The sequence below is a fragment of the Plecotus auritus genome, assembly GCF_963455305.1.
Source record: "Plecotus auritus genome assembly, chromosome: 2".
NCBI classification, from domain to species: domain Eukaryota; kingdom Metazoa; phylum Chordata; class Mammalia; order Chiroptera; family Vespertilionidae; genus Plecotus; species Plecotus auritus.
Genome location: NC_137771.1, coordinates 145,218,852 through 145,244,288, shown reverse-complemented (window position 1 = coordinate 145,244,288; position 25,437 = coordinate 145,218,852). Strand labels below are relative to the sequence as shown.

The window sequence follows — 25,437 nt, the reverse complement described above, 5'->3', positions numbered from 1 at the left end:
GCAGCAGCAAAAGCTGAGTCTGCCCACCCCATAACTACAGAACTCTGGGCACCACAATCACGCCTTTCCAGAATGCAGGCCCCCTGAGCCACATCACCCCGACAGACAGTTCCTTGGTGCCACTGTGAGTCCCCACTGGGCACACGTGATTTCAATTAAGGGTGCAAGACAGCAAAAATTGGGACACTCCCCTCCACGGCTGCTGACTTCTAGACACCGCAGTTGTGCCTCTCAAGCTCACAGGCCTACATCAAGAGAACCCAAATAGCTCAAGTAGGGAGCTACACTAGATTACCAAGCCCAGGAGAACTGAGAGATTACACCAGTAGAACCATCACCAAAACAACCTGGGTAGCAAAGCAATTGGACTTACAATTAAAACATTACAGGAAAACCTGCGGAGAGAAAAAAGCAATCCCCAAAGGAAAGAAAAAGAGGAATCACCAGAAAGGGAGTTAAATGAAATTGAGGCTAGCAGTTTAACAGAGAAAGAATTCAGAGTAATGGTTATAAGGATGTTTAAATGGCTGGATGACAAATACACACAACTCAATGAGAACTACAAGGAGCTGAATGAGAATGTCACCAACATGAAAAGAAACCAAGAAGAGATGAAGAACGACATCACTGCAATAAAGAACACAGTGGAAGGCCTAAACAGTAGACTAGAAGAGGCTGAGGACCGCATCAGCGAATTAGAAGACAAGGTAGGGAAAAACACACAAACACAGCAGCAACTGGAAAGAAGACTTAAAAAGCAAGAGGAGAGCCTAAGGCAGCCGTGGGCAAACTACGGCTGGGGGCCGGATCCGGCCCATTTGGCTGTTCTATCCGGCCCGCAGAGCCGAAAGAGCAGAGGGTTCTCTTGCTCTCCCCTCCGCTACTTTACTTTGAATTTATATTAGTTCACACAAACACTCCATCCATGCTTTTGTTCCGGCCCTCCGGTCCAGTTTAAAAACCCACTGTGGCCCTCTAGTCAAAAAGTTTGCCCACCCCTGGCCTAAGGGAGCTTTGGGACAACACAAAACAAAACAATATTCGAATAATAGGGGTACCAGAAGGAGAGGAAGAGAAGCAAGGAATAGAAAACCTGTTTGAAGAAATAATGACAAAAAACTTCCCTGATATTGGCAAGAAAAAAACTATGCAAGTCCAAGAAGTACATAGAGTCCCAAACAAGTTGAACCCCAACAGACCGACACTAAGACACATCATAATTAAATTAGCGAACACTAACGACAAAGTAAGAATCTTAAAGGCTGCCAGAGAGAGACAGAAAGTTATCTACAAGGGATCTCCTATTAGAATATCAACTGATTTCTCAATAGAAACACACCAGGCCAGAAGGGAATGGACTGAAATATACAAAGTGATTCAAAGCAAGGGACTGAATCCAAGAATACCATACCCAGCAAGGCTATCATTCAAAACTGAAGGTGGAATCAGGAGCTTCAAAGACAAAAACGGGCTAAGAGAGTTTATCACTACCAAGCCAGCAATGCAAGAAATGCTAAAGGGATTGCTGTAAAAAGAAGAAAGAGAAAGGCAAGAAGAAACAAAAACACTAAGGAAAAATATGACAACAAACATGTACTTGTCAATAATAACATTAAACGTAAATGGAGAAGAAACCAAGATGGCGGCATAGGTAAGCACCTAAACTGCTGCCTCGCACAACAATTTCAAAACTACAACTAAAAGATAGAACGGACACCATCCAGAACCACAGGAAAGCTGGCTGAGTGAAAATTCTACAACTAGAAGGAAAGAGAAAAGCTCACAGAGAATTGGAGGTACGGCAAAGGGTCTTTGTGAGCGCAGAGAGGAAGGGCGGCTGAGAGCTTGGCTGACTTTCTCTGGCGGAAGGGGGAAGGAAGCCCCCGACCGCACTGAACCCCAGTTCTGACTGCACTGAACCCCAGTTCCAGGCGAGCCCCTGGGGACCCACGCTCTTGTGGGGGGAATCTGAACTCTCGGGCGGAGACTCGGGAGCCAGGGAAGGCGGAGGACTGAAGGCGCGCACGTGCCAGTGCGCAAAAAGGCTGCGGAGGTTGCCACAGGCTTTCCCTGGTGGAAGGGAGTCGGAGGCTCCTGACTGCACTGGGCCCCAGTTCTGACTGCACTGAACCCCGGTTCCAGGTGAGCCCCTGGGGACCCACGCTCTTGTGGGGGGAGTCTGGACTCTCGGGCGGAGACTCGGGAGCCGGGGAAGGCAGAGGTCTGAGGGCGCGCACGTGCACACAAGGGCAAGGCTGACTGGAAGCCAAGACTGAGAGTCCACCCCATCCAAGCTGAGCACAGAGGCTATTGCAATTTGGCAAGTCTAATCCTATAAGGCTGTCTCCAGCACTGAACTTCTCCCAGCATAGACACAGCTGATCCTTACAGCCAACTGGCCTGGAGGTCAATTCTTCCCAGTGATACCAACAACAATCAAGACTTCATTACAACAAGGCTGTACACACAGTCCACAAAGGGGTGCACCAAGAGTGTCCACCTAAGGTTAACTGGGGAGGCAGACCCACTGGGCCATACTGGAAACCTAGCACACAAATCTACCTTACCAACTCAGGGAAGCAATGAAAATGCGGCGTCAAAGAATCAGATCACAAACGAAAGAAATGGAGGAAAACAAACGACTGGATATAGAATTCAAAACCACGGTTATAAGGCTTTTCAAGAATATCCTAGAAAAGGCCGATAAATATAACAAGACCCTCGAAGATATGAAAAAGGACCAACTAGAAATTAAACATACACTGACTGAAATAAAAAAATATTATACAGAGACCCAAAAACAGACTATAGGAACACAAAAATCAAGTCAAAGAATTGAAATACAAAGAAGCAAAAAACACTCAACCGAAAAAGCAAAAAAAAAATCCAAAAAGTTGAAGATAGTGTAAGAAGAATCTGGGACAACTTCAAGCATACCAACATCAGAATTATGGGGGTGCCAGAAGAAGAGAGAGAGCAAGATACTGAAAACCTATTTGAAGAAATAATGACAGAAAACTTCCCCCACCTGGTGAAAGAAATAGACTTACAAGTCCAGGAAGCGCACAGAACCCCAAACAAGAGGAATCCAAAGAGGACCACACCAAGACACATCATAATTAAAATGCCAAGAGCAAAAGACAAAGAGAGAATCTTAAAAGCAGCAAGAGAAAAACAGTTAGTTACCTACAAGGGAGCACCCATACGACTGTCAGCTGATTTCTCAACAGAAACTATGCAAGCCAGACGGGAGTGGCAAGAAATTTTCAATGTGATGAATAGCAAGAACCTACAACCAAGATTACTCTACCCAGCAAAGCTATCATTCAGAATTGAAGGGCAGATAAAGAGCTTCACAGATAAGAAAAAGCTAAAGGAAGGAGTTCATCACCACCAAACCAGTATTATATGAAATGCTGAAAGGTATTCATAAAGAAGAGGAAGAAGAAAAAAGTAAAGATAAAAATTATGAACAACAAATACATATCTATCAACAAGTGAACCTAAAAATCAAGTGAATTAAAAACCTGAGGAATAGAATAATCTGGTGAATATAATAGAATCAGGGGCATAGAAAGGGAGTGGACTGATAATTCTCAGGGGGAAAGTGGTATGGGGGGATCATGAAGAGACTGGACAAAAATCATACACCTATGGATGAGGACAGTGGGGGGGAGGTAAGGGCAGCAGGTGGGGTGGGAACCGGGTAGAGGGGAGCTATGGGGGGAAAAAGGAGAAACAATTGTAATAATCTGAATAAAGATTTATTAAAAAAAATAAATAAAATAAACGTAAATGAATTAAATGCACCAATCAAAAGACATAGGGTTGCTGAATGGATAAGAAACATGACCCATATATTTGCTGTCTACAAGAGACCCACCTCAGAGCAAAGGATTCACACAGACTGAGAGTGAAGGTATGGAAAAACATTTTTCAGGCAAATGAAAATGAGAAAAAAGCTGGGGTTGCGATACTTATATCTGATAAAATAGACCTCAAAGTAAAGGCCATAACAAGATATAAGGAAGGTCACTACATAATACTAAAGGGAGCAATTCAACAAAAAGATATAAATCTGGTAAACATATATGCACCCAATGCAGGAGCACCCAAATACATAAAAAAAACTCCTGGAAGATATCAAGGGAGAGATCGACAACAATACAATCATAGTAGGAGACTTTAATACACCACTGAGATCAGTGGATAAATCCTCTAGACAAAAAATCAGCAAAGAAACAGCAATTCTAAATGACGCACTAGATCAAATGGACCTAATTGACATCTTCAGAGCATTTCACCCCAAAGCCACGGAATGTACATTCTCAAGTGCACATGGGACATTTTCAAAAATAGACCACATATTGGGTCACAAGCAAAGTCTCCCCAAACTCAAAAAGATTGAAATCATATCAAGCATTTTCTCAGACCACAATGGCATAATATTAGAAATAAACTATAATAAACACATTCCAAAAAATTCAAACACTTGGAAGCTGAATAGCATGCTATTAAACAATGATTGGGTGATCAACAAGATCAAAGAGGAAATTAAAAACATCCTGGAGACTAATGACAATTAAAACACAAAAATGCAAATGCTATGGGACACAATGAAAGCAGTCCTGAGAGGGAAGTTTATAGCTCTACAGGCCTACCACAAAAAACAAAAAAAAAATGGTAATAAATGATCTAACTCAACAACTCAAAGAATTAGAAAAAGAGCAACAAGAAAAGCCCACAGTGAGCAGAAGGAAGGACATAATAAAGATCAGAGCAGAAATGAATGACATAGAGACCAAAAAAACAATACAAAAGATCAACAAAACCAAGAGCTGGTTCTTTGAAAGGATAAACAAGATTGATGAACCTCTAGCCAGGCTCACCAAGAAGCAAAGAGAGAGGACCCAAATAAACAAAATCAGAAATGAAAGAGGAGAAATAACAACAGACCCCACCAAAATACAAAGGATTGTTAAAAAATACTATGAACAACTCTATTCTAACAAACTACACAACCTGGAGGAAATGGACACATTCCTAGAAAAATACACCTTCAAAAACTCACTCAGGAAGATTCTAAAAATCTCAATAGGCTGATAACAATGGAAGAAATTGAAGCAGTCATCAAAAAGCTTCCAGCAAACAAAAGCCCGGGGCCAAACAGCTTCACAGGGGAGTTTTACCATTCAAGGAAGAACTAAAACCCATCCTCCTCAGACTATTCCAGAAAATTCAAGAGGAAGGAACACTTCTAAGCTCCTTCTATGAAGCCAGCATCACCCTAATACCAAAACCAGATAAAGATAACACAATGAAAGAGAACTACAGGCCAATATCCCTCATGAATATAGATGCCAAAATCCTCAACAAAATTCTAGCAAATCAAATCCAGCAGTACTTCAGAAAGATCATACACCATGACCAAGTAGGATTTATCCCGGGGATGCAAGGATGGTACAACATCCGCAAATCAATAAACGTGAAACATCACATAAACAAATTGAGAGATAAAAACCACATAGTCATATCAATTGATGCAGAAAAAGCATTTGACAAAATCCAACACCCTTTCTTGATAAAAACTCTCAACAAGGTGGGAATAGAAGAATCATACCTGAACATAATAAAAGCCATATATGACAAACCCACAGCCAACATCATACTCAATGAGCAAAAACTAAAACCATTTTTCCTAAGAACAGGAACAAGACAGGGATGCACACTCTCACCACTCCTGTTCAATATAGTGCTGGAAGTACTAGCCATTGCGATCAGACAAGAAGAAGAAATAAAAGGCATCCAAATTAGAAAACAAGAAGTAAAACTGTCCTTATTCGCAGATGACATGATACTGTACATAGAAAACCCTAAAGACCCCATCAAAAAATTACTAGACTTAATAAATGAATTCGGCAATGTAGCAGGATACAAAATTAACGCCAAGAAATCTATGGCATTTCTATACACCAATAAGGAACTTACAGAAAGAGAGTCTAAAAAAGCAATCCCATTTACCATCGCACCAAAAAAATTAAGATACCTAGGAATAAACTTAACTAAGGAGGTAAAAGACCTATACACGGAAAACTACAGGACACTGAAAAAAGAGACAGAGGAAGACATAAACAGATGGAAGAACATACCATGTTCATGGATTGGTAGAATCAGCATCATCAAAATGTCCATACTACCCAAAGCAATCTATAAATTCAATGCACTTCCCATTAAAATACCAACGATGTACTTGACAGACCTAGAACGAACTTTCCAAAAATTTATCTGGAATAAAAAAAGACCCCAAATAGCTGCAGCAATCCTGAGAAAGAAGAACAAAGTAGGTGGGATCTCAATATCAGATATCAAGCTGTATTACAAAGCCACTGTTCTCAAAACAGCCTGGTACTGGCACAAGAACAGACATATAGATCAATGGAATAGAATAGAGAACCCAGAAACTGACCCAAATCACTATGCTCAATTAATATTTGACAAAGGAGGCACAAACATACAATGGAGTCAAAACAGTCTCTTCAATAAATGGTGTTGGGAAAATTGGACAGATACATGCAAAAAAATTAAACTAGATCACCAACTTACACCATACACAAAAATAAACTCAAAATGGATAAAAGACTTAAACATAAGACGGGAAACCATAAAAATACTAGAGGATCCACAGGCAGGTAAATCTCAGACATATGCCGCAGGAACTTCTTCACTGATACTGCCCCTAGGGCAATGGAAACTAAAGAGAAAATAAACAAATGGGACTACATAAAAATAAAAAGCTTTTGCACAGCAAAGGAAACCATCAATAAAACAATAAGAAAGCCCACTGCATGGGAGAACATATTTGCCAATGATATCAACGATAAGGGTTTAATCTCCAACATTTACAGAGAACTCATACAACTTAACAAAAAGAAGATAAACAACCCAATCAAAAAATGGGCAACTGATCTAAATAGCCACTTTTCGAAAGAAGACAGAAGGAAGGCCAAGAGACATATGAAAAACTGCTCAAAGTCACTAACCATCAGAGAGATGCAAATCAAAACAACAATGCAGTACCATCTTACACCTGTCAGAATGGCTATCATCAACAAACTACAAGTGTTGGCGAGGATGCAGAGAAAAAGGAACTCTTTTGTACTGCTGGTGGGAATGCAGACTGGCCAGCCACTGTGGAGAACAGTATGGAGTTTCCTCAAAAAAACTAAAAATAGAACTCCCATTTGACCCAGTGATCCCACTTCTAGGAATATATCCCAAGAAACTAGAAATACGAATCAGAAAGGATATATGCACCCCTATGTTCATAGCAGCACAATTCACCATAGCTAAGATTTGGAAACAGCATAAATGCCCATCAGCAGATGAGTGGATTAAAAAACTGTGGTATATCTACACAATGGAATACTATGCTGTGGTAAAAAAGAAGGAGTTCCTACCATTTGCAACAACATGGATGGAGATGGAGAGTATTATGTTAAGTGAAATAAGCCAGGCAGAGAAAGATAAATATCAGGATCTCACTCATTTGTGGAATATAATGAACGGCATAGACTGATGAACAAGAACAAATCCAGAGGCTGAGAAACGTCGATCAGCACGTCATACTTCAGGGAAGGTAGGGGAGGGTGGGGGTAAGGTGGAGAGATCAACCAAGGGACTTGTGTGCATGCATATGAGCCTAATCAATGGACACAGACAACAAGGGGGTGGGGCATAAGTGGAGGGTGGGGGGTTATGGGGGAATAAGGACACATATGTAAAAAATAAAAATTAAAAAAATTTTTTAAAATGAAATAAAATAAAAATAAAATATTAAATCTAATCCATACGAGTGGTCACCATAACCTTAAGAGAAATTGTTTCATGTGACAAAGATTTTTAAATGAAACTCTCTGTAGCCCGAAAATTATTTTGGAAGGAAACAAAGAGAAGTTTCCTTCAAAAGTTGTAAGGATTGTAATTGAAAGTCAATATATTTGGCCTCTTGAACTAAAGTAAGTAATTTGTGTTTTTGCCTCCCTGACAAAGTTTATATAAAGTTACAAAAAGAAATTGATAGCCAGTTTGAAATTGAATCGCCATGGCCTAGAGCAAAGAATATCCTTACATGATATTATTCTACAATGTCATTATAATTTTAGATATTTTACAACAGCATATTGTACAATTATCCCAAACAAACTTACAAACTAATTCTTGGAATGTTTGGCAGCAATTTTTAAAAAAGGACATGAAAGGATTTAATCCCTTTCAGAAGGAATTAAAACACTGGGAAGGCACTTGAGCATTCTATATTGGCCCCTCCTACCTTTTGTGCCAAGGGGGACCCTCTTCTCACAATCCAATTGCCCTCAGCTGTTGCCTGAGCTTTCTGTTCATGCTGAGCTTGAAGCCTCGTGGTGGCTGGTACCATGGATCTGTCTCTCGCCCAATCATGTGAGCTTGGGCCCTACCTGGAGAAGAAACCTGAGTTCCCCGAGATATGTGAACAGTGCTGGGGCCCCTCCAGCAGGCCAGGGGATCCCAAGGCAGGTGCTGGGCATGGAGGCCACGGGGGCATAGGCTACCAAGGAGACAGAACTGAACCTCACATCACCCTGCTTGGCCCCGGAGGATGACTGGTTAGCCAGAGACGGGTAAGATTCCTCAAGGAAGGAACAACCTAAGACAGGCACAGTCGCAGAGGGGCCATCAGGAGAGAACTTGGGGGTCAACAGAGGTGGGGCACAGACCCTCACCCCCGCCAACCTTGCAGGGGCCTGAACCCTCACCCCAGCGGAGGGAGGTCTCCTGCCCCCATGGCTGCTTTGCTTCCCACGTCCAGCTCAGATCGGGACACAGGTGACAGAGAGAGACTTGGCCCAGCTCAGATTGGGACCCAGGTAACAGAGACTTGGACGACAGCAGCTGCCCTATATCTAAATCCAGCCTAGCACCAGGAATGCTCAGGGCCTACTCAAGAATGCAAATAATCCTTTCCACTAATATTTACAGGGTAAACTAAGATTGTTGGTAGAGTATTAAATTTGACAGTAAAATAATAATCAAGTTTTCAAATCAATTTAAATAGGCTAATTGAAATAAGTGAATATTCAAGAAAATTTAATTGTACTGGTCAAAAAGCTGTTCCTAAAGTGGTAACTAAAATTTCTATTGGTAGTTCATCTCATGGTAAAATTCCTGAACATGCAATGAAACTAAAGCAGTCATATTTTTGTGCAAAAAATTAAAATTTAAAGTTATCAAGACTGCATCATAAAATTTACAAAAGCCTCCATTAATCAAAAAAGGGGGGATAGTAGGGTAATATCATGTAAGGGAAAATATCCTATAAGTAAACTACATCTAGAAAATTTTTACTTTACAAAATTAATTTTCATTGGTAATGCTAACAGCAAGACACCCATGAAAAACACACATGGTGTCTAAATAAGACAAAGGAAAATCGTTTGGGCAAAAATAAAAAGGATCCCAAATCAATTATATAGAAAAGATTCCTTTATTAACTTTTGGTCGAGAATATGTTTGTATATTTTCAGAAAACAACTCCAAGACCATGTGGATTCCTGCAACAGAGAGGAATTGACAGGTCTGCTCCAACCACGAAGACAAGAGGAGAAACAGTCCAGAGATGGAAGATGCTGACGATGCCTTGCCACGCTAGCAGTCAGCAGCTGTGCGTCGCAGCAGGTTGCCTAGGACCAAACCAGAGAGGGTCGGACCTGCATTGCCACCATGTGCTCACCATCCAGATATCATTGCTGACATGTACACATAAGAAACTGATTGACATTGAAACGGGGACTCAGAACTGTTGGACAATGAAATTGGGACTCAAACATTTTTTGTTATTATATGTTTATTTCTAGTCTGCAGAGGCAAGATTTTTTAAAGGAAAGAAATGGGGAAAAAATAGATATAGATGCAAAGAAGCATTGAACAGACTGTCAAACTACAGCGGGAAGGCAGGGGAGGTTGGAGGGGGCTGTAAGAGATCAACCGAAGGACTTGTATGCATGCATATACGCATAACCAATGGATACAAGACACTGGGGGGCGGGGAGGGGCAGGTAAAGGCATGTACTGGGGGGTAGGGGAGGCCGGGGGGAGGTCAATGGGGAAAAAAAAGGAGACATATTTACTACTATTTGTAATACTTCAAACAATAAAATTTAAAAAAAAATATTCCAAATTTGATGGAAGACATGAATATAAACATCCAAGAACCCCCAGGAACTATTGATAGAATAAAGTCAATGAGGCCTACACCAAGAAATATTATAATCAAACTATTTCAAAGACAAAGGCAAAAAGAGAATCTTGAAAGCACCAACAAAAATTGACTTGTCACATACAAAGAATCCTCAATAAGATCTTAAGCAGATTTCTCATCAAAAAGCATGCAGCTAGAAGGCACTGGGTTGGTTATTCAAAGTACTGAAGAAAAAAACTCAACCAGAAACCCTACATCTGGCAAAGCTGTCCAGAAATAAGAACAAACTTAAGACACTTCAAAATAAAAACTGAGGGAGTTCATTACCACCAGACCAGTCCTACAAGACGTGCTAATGGGAATGCTTCATGTTGAAATGACAGGACATTAGACAGTAACTGAAAGCCACATGAAAAAAATAAATATTAATGATAAAGTAAATACATGGACAACTATAAAAGCTAGTATGCCTTAGCTGAGTGGATCTATTGGTTGGAGCATCATCCCATACACCAAAAGGTTGCAGGTTCAATTCCCAGTGAGGGCACATACCTAGGTTGCAAGTTAGATCCCTGGTCAGGACACCTATGAGTCAATTGATCAATGTTTCCCTCTAATCTCTCTCTCTCTCTCTCTCTCTCTCTCTCTCTCTCTCTCTCTCTCTCTCAAATCAAGAAAAAATATCCAAGGGTGAGGATTAAAAAATAATAATATATAATCATCATAATAAAAGGCTAATATGCAAATGGTCATCACACCATGACACCATAACGCCATGATGCCTTAAGGACCGCTCAGCAGGGACCTGAGGCTGCGTGGCACCAGGCTGGGGCCGGGGGAACTGAGGCCACGACCTCCACCCCGGTGCCGGGGGTCCTGAGGCTGCGCCCCCCTGACGCCGGGCTCCCTGAGGCTGCGCCCCTGCCCCCCGCCCCGGCGACAGGACGAACAAGAGGCTGTATCCCCCGCCCAGCAGGACTTGATGGGGGTAGGGCCGGCCGGGTCTTGGTGTCACCCAATGGGATCGAGCCCACCACCCAGTCATGTACCCTGACTAGGAATCGAACTGTGACTTCCTGGTTAATACGTCAACACTCAAACACTGAGCTACACCAGCCTGGCAGACTAATGCATTTTTAAAAACTATTAAGACTATGATTTTAAACAGAGAAGGCATAAAAATATGATTTTGTGATATCAATAATTGAAAGGAGGCAAGAGCAGAGCTGTAAAGGAGCAATTTTGAATGCTATCAATATTAGGCTGCTATTAATTCAAATTAGTGTGTTGTAACTTTAGAATGTTAAGTGTAAAAACCCATGATAACCACAAAGGAATCATCTATAGAATAAAGACAAAAGGAAATAGAAAGGGAATAAAAAAGTTTCATTACAGAAAAACAAGGAAATACAGAAAAAGAGTTAATCAGAAAATAAGGGGTGAAAAAACACTATAAGGCATACAGAAAACAAATATCAAAACAACAGAAAAAGTCACTCTTATCAACTGCTTTAAATGTAATAAATTCTCCAAACAAAAGACAAAGATTAGCAAAATGGATTTTAAAATATATGATATCCAACTATAGGTTGTCTACAGAAACTCACTTTAGATGCAAAGACACAAATAAGTTAAAAGTGAAAGGATGGGAAGAATGTATTTTATGTAAATACTAGCCAAAAGAGAGCAGGCATAGCTATACTAATATCAGACAAAATAGACTTTAAGTCAAAAAATTTAGCCCTAGCCAGTTTTGCTCAGTGGATAGAGCATCGGCCTGTGGACTGAAGGGTCCCGGGTTCAGTTCCAGTCAAAGGCATGTACCTCGGCTGCAGGCTCCTCTGCAGCCCAGGTCTTGGTTGGGACACATGCAGGAGGCAACCAATCAATGTGTTTCTCTCACATCGATATTTCTCTCTGTGTTTCTCTTTCTTCTACTCTCTCTGAAAATCAATGGAAAAATATCCTTGGGTGAGGATTAAAAAAAAGTTTATAAGCGACCAATGACATTATATGTTAGTACAAAGTTCAATAAAACAAGATTATTTAAGGATAACAGTTCACCCTTGAACAACATGGGGTTTAGAGTGCCAACCCACATGCAGTCAAAAATCAACATACAATTTTTCACCCCCAAAAAATATTAACCACAGTCATCCCTCAGTATTAACAAGGATTGACCCAGGACTCACCATGAAAGCCAAAATCCATGAAGGTTCAAGTCCCTTATATGAAACTAGAGGGTTGGTGCACAAAATTCGTGGTCTGGGACCCCTCTCACAGTCTGGGACCCCGCACTCCTTACCACCCGCCTGCTCACTGCTCCTTAACACTCGGCTCACTGCTTGAGGCTCCTGCCACCGTCGCTGCTCTCACCAGCCGTGAGCCTGGCTTCTGGCTGAGCAGCACTCCCCTTGTGGGAGCACACTGACCACCAGGGGGCAGATACTGCATTGAGCGTCTGCCCCCTGGTGGTCAGTGCACATCATAGCAACCAGTAATTTGGTCATTCTACCCTAACAGTCGCACTAGTGACCCAGTGCGTGAAATCACACAGCCCCGCTCATTTGCGCGCCCCGCCCATCCGCCCGCTGCCTGGCCTTGACACCCTAACCTCTCCACCCAGAGCTCAAGCACATCTGGCCCCAACCCCGACCCCTCTGGCCTTCTCTGGCCGCTTCAAGCTCCGCCCTCAGTCCCGCGAGTTGCCTCGGGCTGGTCCCGCGTCCTCCAGGCACCTCCCCACTTCCACCCCATCTCTGGAGCAACACGGCGGCTCTGCCCTGTCATGGCGCCAGAGGAGAGTGTGGATGCCTCCCGCCTGCTGCGGCGTTTCTAGCGCCGCTTCCTGGCAGCACACATGTTGCGTTCCTTCCTCTGGCAGGTGGGCGGTGAGCACGCTGAGCGTGAGCAGTGGGTGACAAAGGACTGGTGAGAGGGGTGCTATGGGCTCTCACCCCCAACCTCCCCGCCACAGGATGGTTCCACCTCCTCAGGGCACCTCCCCACTTCTGCCCCGTCTCCGGAGCAACGCAGAGGCTCCGCCCCACTGCACACGCAGCCTCCTGCTAAATGGTCCTTATGGTGTGAGGGCATGACCATTAGCATATTAGCTCTTCACTATATAGGATACCAGAGGCCCAGTGTACGAATATTCATGAACTTGCGGGGGGGGGGGGGAGGGTCCCTCAGACCAGCCTGCGCTCTCTCACAGTCCGGAACCCCTCGGGGGATGTCCACCTGCCAGCTTAGGCCCACTCCCCAGGGGAACGGGCCTAAGCTGGCAGTCAGACATCCCTTTGGCAGCCCAGGAGCCCTTGGTGGATGTCCGACTGACGGCTTAGGCCCGCTCCCCATGGGCCTAAGCTGCAGTCAGACATCCTTAGTGCTGCCGAGGAGGTGGGAGAGGCTCTCGCCACCGCCGCTGCACTTGCAGCCGTCAGCCCAGCTTGTGGCTGAGCGGAGCTCCCCCTGTGGGAGCGCACTGACCACAAGGGAGCAGCTCCTGTGTTGAACGTGTGCCCCCTGGTGGTCAGTGTGCATCATTGAAACCGGTCATTCCTGGTCATTCTGCCATTAGGGTCAATTTGCATATTACCCTTTTATTATATTGATAGTGTAGAACAATGCATACAGTTAGCCCTCTGAATCTGCAGATCCCCAACCAGAGATAGAAAAAAAAAACACCTGTTTTTTATCTACTGTTCATTGAATCTATAGATACAAAACCCAGGGGTACCAAGGACCAACTATACATTTATTGGGGTGGAAGAGGGCATATATAGAGCACTCCACTCTAGCCAACAACAACAGAATACACATTCTTCTCAAGTGCAGATTGGACATTCTCCAGGAAAGACAATACTGTAGACAACAAATTAAGTCTTGATGTTTAGAAAAATAAGTAACATACAAAACATCTCTGACCACACAGGAAGAAGTTAGAAATCAATAATGCAAGGAAAACTAAAAAATTCTCACTTGTGGAAACAACACACTTATCTTAAATAACCAATGAGTCTATAAATAAATCCTAAGTGCCGGAACCGGTTTGGCTCAGTGGATGGAGCGTCGGCCTGCGGACTGAAGGGTCCCGGGTTCGGTTCCGGTCGGGGGCATGTGCCTTGGTTGCGGGCGCATCCCCAGTGGGGGGTGTGCAGGAGGCAGCTGATCGGTGTATCTCTCTCATCGATGTTTCTAGCTATCTGTCCTCTCCCTTTCCTCTCTGTAAAAAATCAATAAAATATATTTTAAAAATAAAAAAAAATAAAAAAAAATAAATCCCAAGTAAAAGGGAAAAATGAAAATAAAAACAGGGAGCATTATCTCAATGCATTAAGATTTTGCTTCCCAGGAATTGTCAACAATTTGGCTCAAATAAACTCACAAAAATTCTTTAAGAAAAAAAATATCCAAACATATGTGATGCAGCAAAAGCAATGCTAAGGGAGAAATAAATAGCTGTAGATTTCACATTAAAAAATAAGAAATAACTCAATTCAGCAACCTAACTTATAACTTAAAAAACTAGAAAAAGAAGAACAAGGAATAAGACAAGAATGCCCACTTTCATGACTTCTAGTCAACACAGTACTGAAATTTTTGCCAGAGCAATTACACAAGAAAAAGTAATAAAAAGCATTAAAATTGAAAGGGAATAAGTAAAATAATCTGTATTCACAAATAATATATGTAGAAAACTCTAAAAGTATACAGACAAAATACTGTTAGAGTTATAAAGTTAAAAAATTTTAAGAAAACAATTCTACTTACAACAGCCTCAATAAGAATTAAAAACTTAACAATTAACCAAGAAGAAAAAAGAATAAAAACTACAAAACATGACTGAAAAAAATTAAAGTGGAAATTACTACATGGAAATACATCCTGTGTTCATGGATTAGAAGACTTAAGATGTCAATACTAACCAAAGTGATCTATAGAGCAACACATTCTTATCAAAACTGCAATGATATTTTTTGTAGAAAGAGAAACCTAGAGATGGTGGAGTTCAGAGCTCTCTGCCTGCCTCCTCTCATGAACACAGCAAAAATTACAACTAAATTACAGAATCATTTATTGAGAACCACCTGAAGACTAGCTGAACAGAACTCCTGTAAATAAGGATATAAAGAAGCAGTCACATGGAGACTGGTAAGAGAGGAGGAGATGCAAAACAGGCTGATCTCACACCCACAGGTTGTGATCAATAATCAGAAGAGATATCTTGGTTATACCAGGCATACCAGTTAATAATGCGGATCTTTTTCAATACATGGAGTTACACATATGTTGATATGCTGTATATGCGATTTGATATGTATGCTATTTTGTTGTATTGACAAGCTTCAAAGTTTCATATGTCAAATTTGCTGAAGATATTAATTGATATTTTCACCCTTAGAAATGTCGAATTTCGGGCCAAAAAAAGAGCATTTGTGGGAAGTTTTAATTCATGACTTTATTTTGAAGAAAAGTGCTGTTGAAAGTTATTGTATACTTCGGGAAGCTTACAGTGAACATGCTCCATCTCAAGATACTTGTGAATGCTGGTTTAAACGTTTTAAAAGTGATGATTTCTATGTGAAAGACAAAGAATGTCCAGGTCAACTGAAAAAGTTTGAAGACCAACAATGACAAGCATTATTGGATGTAGATGCGTGTCAAACTCAAAAACAACTTGCAGAAAGATTAAACGTTGCTCAGCAAACAATTTCCCATTGTTTACAAGCAATGGGAAAGATTTTAAAGGAAGGAAAATGAATGCCACATCAACTGAATGAAAGACAAATGGAAAACCGAAAAGTCATCAGTAAAATGTTGCTTCAACGGCACGAAAGAAAGTCTTTTTTGCATCGAAATGTGACTGGCGATTAAAAGTGGATTTATTTTGAGAATCCTAAATGCACAAAATCATTGGTTGATCCAGGTCAACCATCAACATTGACTGCAAGGCCAAATCGCTTCGGAAAGAAGACGATGCTGTGTTTGGTGGGATCAGGAAGGTGTGGTGTATTATGAGCTTCTAAAACCAGGTGAAACCATTAATATTGATCTCTACCAACAACAAGTAATCAATTTGAACCACGCTTTGATGGTGAAACGACCAGAATGTGCCAGAAGACACGGCAAAGTAATTTTGCTTCATGATGATGCACCATCACACACTTCAAAACCAGTTAAAGACACGTTAAAAGATCTTGCCTGGGAAGTATTTACCCACCCGCTATATTCACCAGACCTTGCTCCTTCATATTACCACTTGTTCCGATCGGTGGCACACGCACTTTCTGAGCAGCACTTCAAAACATATGAAGAAGTGGAAAATTGGGTCTCTGAATGGTTTACCTCAAAACAAGAAAAGTACTATTGGGACGGTATCCACTAATTACCTGAAAGATGGGGGAAATGTGTAGCTAGCAATGGACATTACTTTGAATAAAGCACTTTTGATGTTTCTCTTGAAATTATCGTGTTTTCTTTTATTACAAAATCTGCATTATTAACCAGTACACCTGGTAGAGGTCCCCCTTGAAGAGTGAGGAATCCCAACTCCACACCAGGCTCCCCAGCCCACTGTTCCAGAGCTGGGAACAGGAGTCCCAATAACATGTGCCTGTGAAAAGGAGCGAGGGTTGTCCCAGGTGTTCCTCTTAAAGAGTCTACACATGGACTTACTAGTTGAAAGATTCACTCACTCTGAGCTCCAGGACTGGGGCAGCAGCTCAAAAAGCACCAGGGACATATGGGGAAGAACAAAATTGTATGGCTTCAGGGCAAGGACTGGAGGAACAACTCTATCCTGAAAAAAAGTGCTGCCAGGCGTCATTGTTCCTTTGTTGAGCCCTCCTCTTACCTACCCTAAGATGTATGCTAGTCCACATCTGAGTCTCCATCAATCTGGATAACAAAGCTCACTCCACCATTGTGAATCCCTGAGACCCTTCCTCACCCAACTTGCAGAACCCCCCAAGCAGCTTCCAGTGGCTTTCCCATACAAACACCAAGTCTCTGCTCGCACTGCAAACTTCCCTAAATCTCTCAAAGGTTCGAAAACACCAAACAATTAGCATCTAACCTTGCCATGCCTTATACCTCTTGCTAAGCGACTCCAAGCCTGCACTAGGGGCAGCCAGGCTAGGTTCGCAGCTTAGCCTCTCCCAGACACCTCCAAACCCAGTACAACAAGATACCAACCAAAGATCACTTTGTAGCACATATACTGATGGCAATGTATGTGGTTTATATAATAGCATCAGGGGAAAAGCCAATAAATTAAATGTTTAGAAAATTAAAGTGTATTTTTAAAGCTCTAAACTTTTTAAATTGGTGGGATTCAAACCAAATGTACTTACTATATAACCCTCGTTTCTTAAACCAAAAGGTAATACTAGTATGGCTATGACAAATGCCCTTCGCAGCACTGGTATTAGCAACAGAGGTAACAATAACCTCAGGAAAAGAGCCCTGGCCGGGTAGCTTGGTTAGTTGGAGCATTATCCTGTACACCAAAAGATTGCAGGTTTGATTCCCAGTCAGGCATTATCCTGTACACCAAAAGATTGCAGGTTTGATTCCCAGTCAGGGCACATACATAGGTTACAGGTTTGATCCTGATCGATGTTTTCTTTCTCTCTGTTTCTCTCTCTGTTTCTCTCTGTTTCTCTCTCTCTCTCTCTCTCTCTCTCCCTCCCTTCCTCCCTCCCTCAAATCAATAAAAGCATATTCTTGGGTGAGAATTATTTTTAAAAAGAAAAAAATCTCAGGATAAGACACTAGCATCCCCAACATAAAAGATTTAAGTATCATCGACTAAAACAACCTTTAATGGAGTGTTTGATATAAGCAGTAATAAGATACAGAAAAATAATGACTGCCAGGCAGGCATGGCTCACGGGTTGAGCGTCAAGCTTTGAACCAGTAGGTCATGGTTCGATTCCTAGTCAGGGAACATGCCCAGGCTGCAGGCTTGATCCCCAGTAGGGGGCATGTAGGAGATAGCCAATCAACGATTCTCTCTCATCATTTATGTTTCTATCTCTCTCTCCCTCTCCCTTCCTCTCTAAAATCAATAAAAATATTTTTTTAAAAAGAAAAACAATGACTACCATTTATTAATCACAAATAATGACTACCATTTATTAGTCACATAATGACTATCATTTATTAATCACATACTAAGTTATATAGCTTATCTCCTTAAATCTGCATAATCCTATATAATAAATAGGTAATATGCAAACTGACCATCACACTATCACAAGATGGCGGGGCCCACAGCGTGGGCAGGACCGGCTGCTCCACATGCCTGCCGTCATAGTCCCCTCAGCCCTACCAGGGTCCTCGGGTCCTCCTGCACCCCCCACTGACTAACAACTCGCCCAGGCTCCTCCAACGAGCTGCCCATCCCTCTCTTCCTCCCTCCCCCGACGCTGAAGGCCGACTGTGGTGTCCAGCAAATTGGAAGTTATAACTCGTGTCGTTGAGAGTATCCTCCATTCCTCAGCTGGGGCCAGCCGCTCCGCACGCCTGCCGTCGGAGTCCCCTCAGTCCCGCTGGGGGCCTCGGGTCCTCCTGCACCCCCCACTGACTGAGGCTCAGGCAAACCGCAGATGGCGGCAGGCGCTGCCCAGGGCCAGCCCAAGGCACAGGCAAGCTGCCAATGGCAGCTGCCCAGCCGCCCAGGGCCGCCCGAGGCTCTGGTAACCAGGGCCGGCCGAGGCTTGCCCTGTGGCAGTGGCAGCAGCAGAGGTGTGATGGGGGCGTCGCCTCCCCCTGATTGCCAGGCAGGTCGCCTCCTGCCCCTGAGGGATCCCGGATTGTGAGAGGGGGCAGGCCAGGCTGAGGGACGTCCCCCTCCAGTGCATGAATTTTCATGCATTGGGCCTCTATTAATCCTATAAGAGTGCATTACCCCTGTTATAAAGAAAGAATAAATAACTTGCCCAAGATAAGCCAGATTGTTAGGAATACTGCTAAGATCTGAAAACAGGTGTCTGTCTTCAAAGTCTATACCAGGGGTGGGGAACCTTTTTTCTGCCAAGGGCCATTTGTATATTTATAACATCATTGGAGGGCCATATAAAATTATCAACTTAAAAATTAGCCTGCTATGTTTGGTCAAACATTTAACTAATTCATTACTTATGCCCCTTCATTACTTATGCCTTGGCAGGGTCAGATCAAATGATTTTGCAGATCATATATGGCCCATAGACCAGACATTCCCCACCTCTGGTATCCCATTCCAAATGCAAGAACCAAAGAAAATTACCACCCACAGAATAAATTTTCAAGGCCCACATCAAACACCACCTGGAAATTTCATAAAATGAATTTCAAGAAGGAATATATCTGCCAAGAAGGACCCCTCATGGTTAACTGGTAACAAATTCATAACTAGAATCTAGCAGCCATTACCAACAGAAGCCTCTCATACACACTACATTTAGGAAAAAGCAACAGGCTGAACCTTCAGTTTTTGCACTTGCCCCTGCCGAATCAACACTCATAAATGAGTTCATGGTATCATCTTGCAATCAATGGACTGAGACCTGCCCCTCCCAATCAGAACCATGCAACTATCTCCTCATTTGCATATACTGACCAATCAGAACTGCTCCATCATAATGACCAATCTGACCTATCAAGACCATGCTACTTGGACCAATCAGAACTTTGCTATTTAGATTCCTCTTCTGAACCAATTAGGAACTAGGGTGCAAGCTTTATAAAAGACAGCTTCCCCTTTGTCTGGTGGAGGCCACTTTTGGTTTCCAAGGTAGGCTGCCTTTCCCCAGTTTGAAAATTGTTCCATTGAATAAAGTTTATCCTCTTTCCATACCCCATATTGGGGACTCCTATTGACATTAGCTTGGTGGCAGCAAACTTTTGTTGATCACAACTATTTAGAAAGAACTTGAGGAGAGCTAGAGTTCTTATTTTATAGATTTCAGGAACAGCCAGAATTTTTCAACTTATTATTAAACCTTAACCCCAAATTGGTATAAAGCTTGAAAAGTACATTTAATATGATAGTTTCAGAGAATGCTCACAATTAGCATGAATGTGTGTTGATGTCATTTGAATTCCACAATAACAGTACATCATAAGTAATCACTATGATTAAATCACCCCTAATGCTTTGGTAGAGCCAGAGCAAATGATTTTAATCACTATGACTACTTATGATTACATATCTGAGTACTTATGATGAACAATTACCATGAAACTCAAATGACATAAGTCTTACATAAGCCTTCAGTTATAACAACACTAGAGGCCCGGTGCATGAAAATTCATGCACTGGAGGGGGGAAGGTCCCTCAGCCCAGCCTGCCTCCTCTCACAGTCCGGGAGCCCTCAGGGGCGGGAGACGACCTGGCGATCAGGGTAAGGCAATGCCCCATCACACCTCTGCTGCTGCCACTGCCGGCAGCACAAGCCTCGGCTGACCCTGGTTATCTGAGCCTCAGGCGGCCCTGGGCGGCTGGGCAGCCACCATCCAAGGCTTGCCTGTGCCTGGGGCCGGCCCTGGGCGGCTGGGGGGCTGAGAGAACTGGGGGACTCCGGAGGCAGGTGCGCGGAGCAGCCGGGCCCACATGGGGCAGTCCCAGCCTTGCTGCATGCTTGCCGCCCCAGCACAGCTGAGGGGACTGGGCACCACCATCTTGTAGCTGTGGGCGCCGCCATCTTGGAGGGTGTGGCAGTCAAATAGCATATGCCCTCCTTATTGGCTGTGGGTGCCACCATCTTTGAGGGCAGGGCAGTCAATTAGCATATTCCCTCCTTATTGGCTGTGGGTGCTGCCATCTTTGAGGGCAGGGCAGTCAATTAGCATATTCCCTATTTATTAGATAGGATATATGTATATACATATACATATACTAGTAGCCCTGTGTACGAATCCAAGAGCGAGTAGCTCGCTGCCACTTGCCTCAGCTGGCCATCCCACCACCACCACTGGTAGCTCTCTGCCACACTTAGCTCGCTGTCCCGCCCTCCTGTAGCTCTCCACCCATTGCCCCGCCCTCCTGTAGCTCTCTGTCCACTGTCCCACCCTCCTGTAGCTCTCTGCCTGCTGCCCCATCCTCCTGTAGCTCTCCCTGCTCGTAGCTCGCTGCCCCGCCCTCCCGTAGCTCTCTGCCACTTGTACATTGGTTGTGACATTATGGCATCCTGGCTAATTTGCATATTCCTCTATTATTATTATTATTATTATTATTATTTATAGGATTCTCACATATGAAATTTAAAAGAGATAATAAACAATCTTGTAAAGTAGAAAAGTCATTCAAAATTATTTGGTTTTTGTTTTTTTTTTTTGTAATATATTTTATTGAGTTTTACAGAGAGGAAAGGAGAGGGAGAGTTAGAAACATCGATGAGAGAGAAACATCGACCAGCTGCCTCCCGCACACCCCCCACTGGGGATATGCCCACAACCAAAGCACATGCCCCCGACCGGAATCGAACCTGGGACCCCTCAGTCCGCAGGCCGTCGCTCCATCCACCTAGCCAAACCGGTCAGGGCAAAATTATTTGTTTTTACAACTCAGGAAACCAAAGCTCAGGGTTAAATGGCATAAACATTAACCCAAGTGCACAAAATTAAATTGTATTGAGCTAACGACTGGCTATAAGTGCAAATAAGACATGGTATCTGTCCTTAAGGAGCTCATGGTCCAGTAGAGAAGGCAGAAATAAACACCTACAGTATAAAATGATAAATGTACTTCTAATAATCTCTAATTATACATCAAATTTATTAGTAACTAGATAATACCACTGAAACTCATTTTTTTTCCAGCAAGTTCAGAAAGAGATCTACTAGAGTATAAAGTTAAAATTGTCATTGATAATTCACTAAGTAGAACCTCAGTGAAAACAAAGTATCTTCCAAAAGGAGAAAAATGCATAAAATTTTTAAGTTCATAAGAAATAGTGAGTTTATAAAATGTGTTAGAAATGTAAGAAATTTGTTATAGATCTTTAATGAGGTAACTATAAATACTCTTTAATGTAATTAGGCTTACAAGAGAAATACAAACCAGAAGTTACCTCTGGGTGGTTCAGGGGTGGAGGGGGAAGGGGGAAGTAAGACTGGATTATGACTATTTATTGTACTGGCTGAAAGCAGAAAAGTAAAAAGAGAAGTTCATGATAAAGTAAAAGTTTAAAGATCTATTAGTATCTGCTAACTGACATCCTCTAGCTTTTTCCCATACTTTTTTTCTTATTTACAATCCCCACTCTTCTAGAACTTAAAAAAAAGCAACTTCAATTTCCATTTCTCTTATTGGCATAGTAAGCCACTTTTATTAATGGAATTCAGCTATGTCAAACCATTTTTGTGAGAAATGCACTCAGCCGTTCATTCAGCAGATACTTACTGAGCACTAAGTGCCAGGTACAGTTCTAGAATCTGGATACAAAAGCAGTAAATATGGCAATATGGAGGGATGGAAGAACAGGATGACAGATGGATGAATAGGACAGAGAAGGAGGAGAAATACACAGATGTCAGGGGAATGGATTTCAATTACACCAGACAAATTAACTGAAATACTCAAATAGTTAACTCAATTTTCATTAAGAGTCTGTATCCATTTTCCCAAAATACAAGTGGAATAACTGATAGTTTTTTAAACTGGTTATTAGCCATGCAGGGAGTGTTGGTCCCAACACCCGTTGCAGCCACCAGGAGAAAAACGTCATACTAGCCGTCAGAGCACATTTGCCTCACATTTAGTAATAGCATATCTGTTGGGGAAGAATAGAGGAGGGCTCAAGAGAATATTTATGTTGAGTAAAGTTATCACTAAACATACCTTTCATTTAAAAAGAAGCTCTTGTGAGGATTTAGATTTTGACAAGATTCTAGGCTGTCATCAGATGATGAAGAAAGCTGCTCTGATTGCAAGTTGTCTGTATCACCCAAAGTGGCCTCAGTTACAGGAGAGGTCTTTATGTATTTTCTTCCTAAATCCGTTCCCAGGACATTCGTCAATATAACTCTGGGTATCCTGTCACACAAAATAACAAACACTGTTCTGTACTGAAGTCTGCAGTAACAAATATATTCTAAGAGGTTGAATTTTCAAACATTTTCATCTTAACACAAGTGAGCTGTAAGAACTATACCACCCTAGAAATCAACCTGTAAATATTCAAAATTTTGGATAAACACACTCTTTTTTTGTTTGTTTGTTTCTAGAAGTACTTGTGTCTTATTAATTTGCATAGATTACCCTACTACTACAATGGCTTTAACTGTCATATTGGCTGCTATTGGGGTGCTTAAAATTTTAAACAATTTTTCTCAAAAAATGCTTTCTTTCTCTTTTACAGTCATTATTAAAAATACAGGCCCTCACTGGTGTGGCTCAATTGTTTGAGTGTCGTCTCATGCACCGAAAGTTTGCCAATTCTATTCCCTGTCAGAGCATGTGCCCAGGTTGTGGGTTGATCCCTGGTCGGGGTGTGTGCAGGAGGCAACAGATCAATGTTTCTCTCTCTCCCTCTCCCTTCCTCTCTCCTCTAAAACCAACTAAAAAATCTTAGCTTAAAAAAAACAAAAAAAAACAAAACAAAAAACACATTACTACAAACCAATTCAAGAAATCATTATTCTTTTCACTAAACATAAAGGTCCTTGATAAGTAATTATATACTCGTAATTGGCAAATGACAAATGCTAAATCCAACAAGAAAGGCACCATTCAGATTGCAACTATGATAATGACAGATGCCATAAGTAAAACAGCACATATACTGATGGTAATATATATATTTTATATAATAGCATAAAGGAAATAGTTGGTAAACATTTAGAAAATTAAAGTGTATTTTTAAAGCTTAAAAAAAATTTTTAATTGGAGGGGTTCATATCGAATGTACTATGTAACCCCAGTATCTTCTTAAACAGAAGAATATAATCTTTTCTTGGTTAGCCAGTTTTATTATGAACAACTGATGTACTTTGCCACACTACACTGATGCCCTCAAGGCTACCATTTGGCCCTCAATTGACTGGCCCAGGCAAAATTATTATAATTTTTTAGTTTCAATTACTGTATTTTTTAAGTCTTCATATCACTGTTACCAATATTTCATTAGCAGCACTTTAATGATCCTTTGTGAGAAACAACAGATTAATACTTGAAAAGGTCAAAGTGCTTTTAAGTTAAAAATGTGACCTTCCTTATACTTTATTATATTTGCTGTAGTACTTAGAGAGGTACTCTATTTTTACTACATAGGGGCACTATGTTCTTTTCACAATGTTCAAAACAGCATAGAATTTCAGATCTCAGGAGAACTTTAAAATAATTTGGTTTTCTCTTTACTTCAAACATGAAGAACTGAAAGCTCAGAAAATTTAAGTACTTGCCATGTATAAGTAACTCTTCCTAGTAGAAGAATCTGACCCTATTGTTTTTTGGTTTTTTATTTTACTCGATTACACTGTCTGTATCCACAGTACTAACATACCAAAGGATTCAGATAACTAAACTTTTCTATCAATAAATACTTCAAGAAACCTTTAAAAATATCCATTTCCATTAAAACCACCACAAAAAGGTATTATAATAATTAAGTTGTATTTATGATCTAAAAACAGACATAGTAAATAGTACAACACCCTGAACTCAGTTTAAGTGAAGAAAGAGGGGAAAGAAAGTCTGTCACTTAATACAACACTTATTGTGAGGAGGGGAGGGCAGAGACATTTTCCTACCTCCTTGCATGATCCCATTTATTATTGTCTGGTTTGTATAGCTGATGCCTGATAGAACCCTCCTTAAACAACTGGATTTGAAATGGGAATAGGGACAATACAGGACCAGTAAGGAGTCTCAAGATTTCTTTTACCTGACCTCACACTAGAAATTGCTATAAAATGAATTGTTAAAGAAAACTCGCCTCGCTGGTTTGGCTCAGTGGATAAAGAATCAGCCTGAGACTGAAGGGTCCTGGGTTCAATTCCGGTCAAGAGGACATGTTGGGTTGCAGACTCGATCCCCAGTGGGGGGTGTGCAGGAGGCAGTCGACCAATGATTCTCTCTCATCATTGATGTTTCTCTCTCTCTCTCTCTCTCTCTCTCTCTCTCTCTCTCTCTCTCCCTCCCTCCCTCCCTCCTTCCTTCCCTCCCTCTCCCTTCCTCTCTGAAATCAATAAAAATGTATTTAAAAGAGAAAACT

General features: G+C 41.8%; 1 protein-coding gene across 9 annotated transcripts in view; it reads right to left on the bottom strand.

The window, feature by feature from the left end:
* SENP7 (SUMO specific peptidase 7) overlaps nt 1-25,437 on the bottom strand; it is a 215,885-nt gene that overhangs the window by 61,399 nt on the left and 129,049 nt on the right. For 5 of the 9 annotated variants that reach the window (XM_080655696.1, XM_080655700.1, XM_080655701.1 and 2 more), the window contains one exon: nt 23,064-23,258. The exons of the other annotated variants lie outside the window; for them this stretch is intronic. In XM_080655696.1, coding sequence (XP_080511822.1) covers nt 23,064-23,258 — 195 coding nt within the window. The remainder of the gene's footprint in view (nt 1-23,063; nt 23,259-25,437) is intronic. 9 annotated transcript variants of the gene reach the window in all.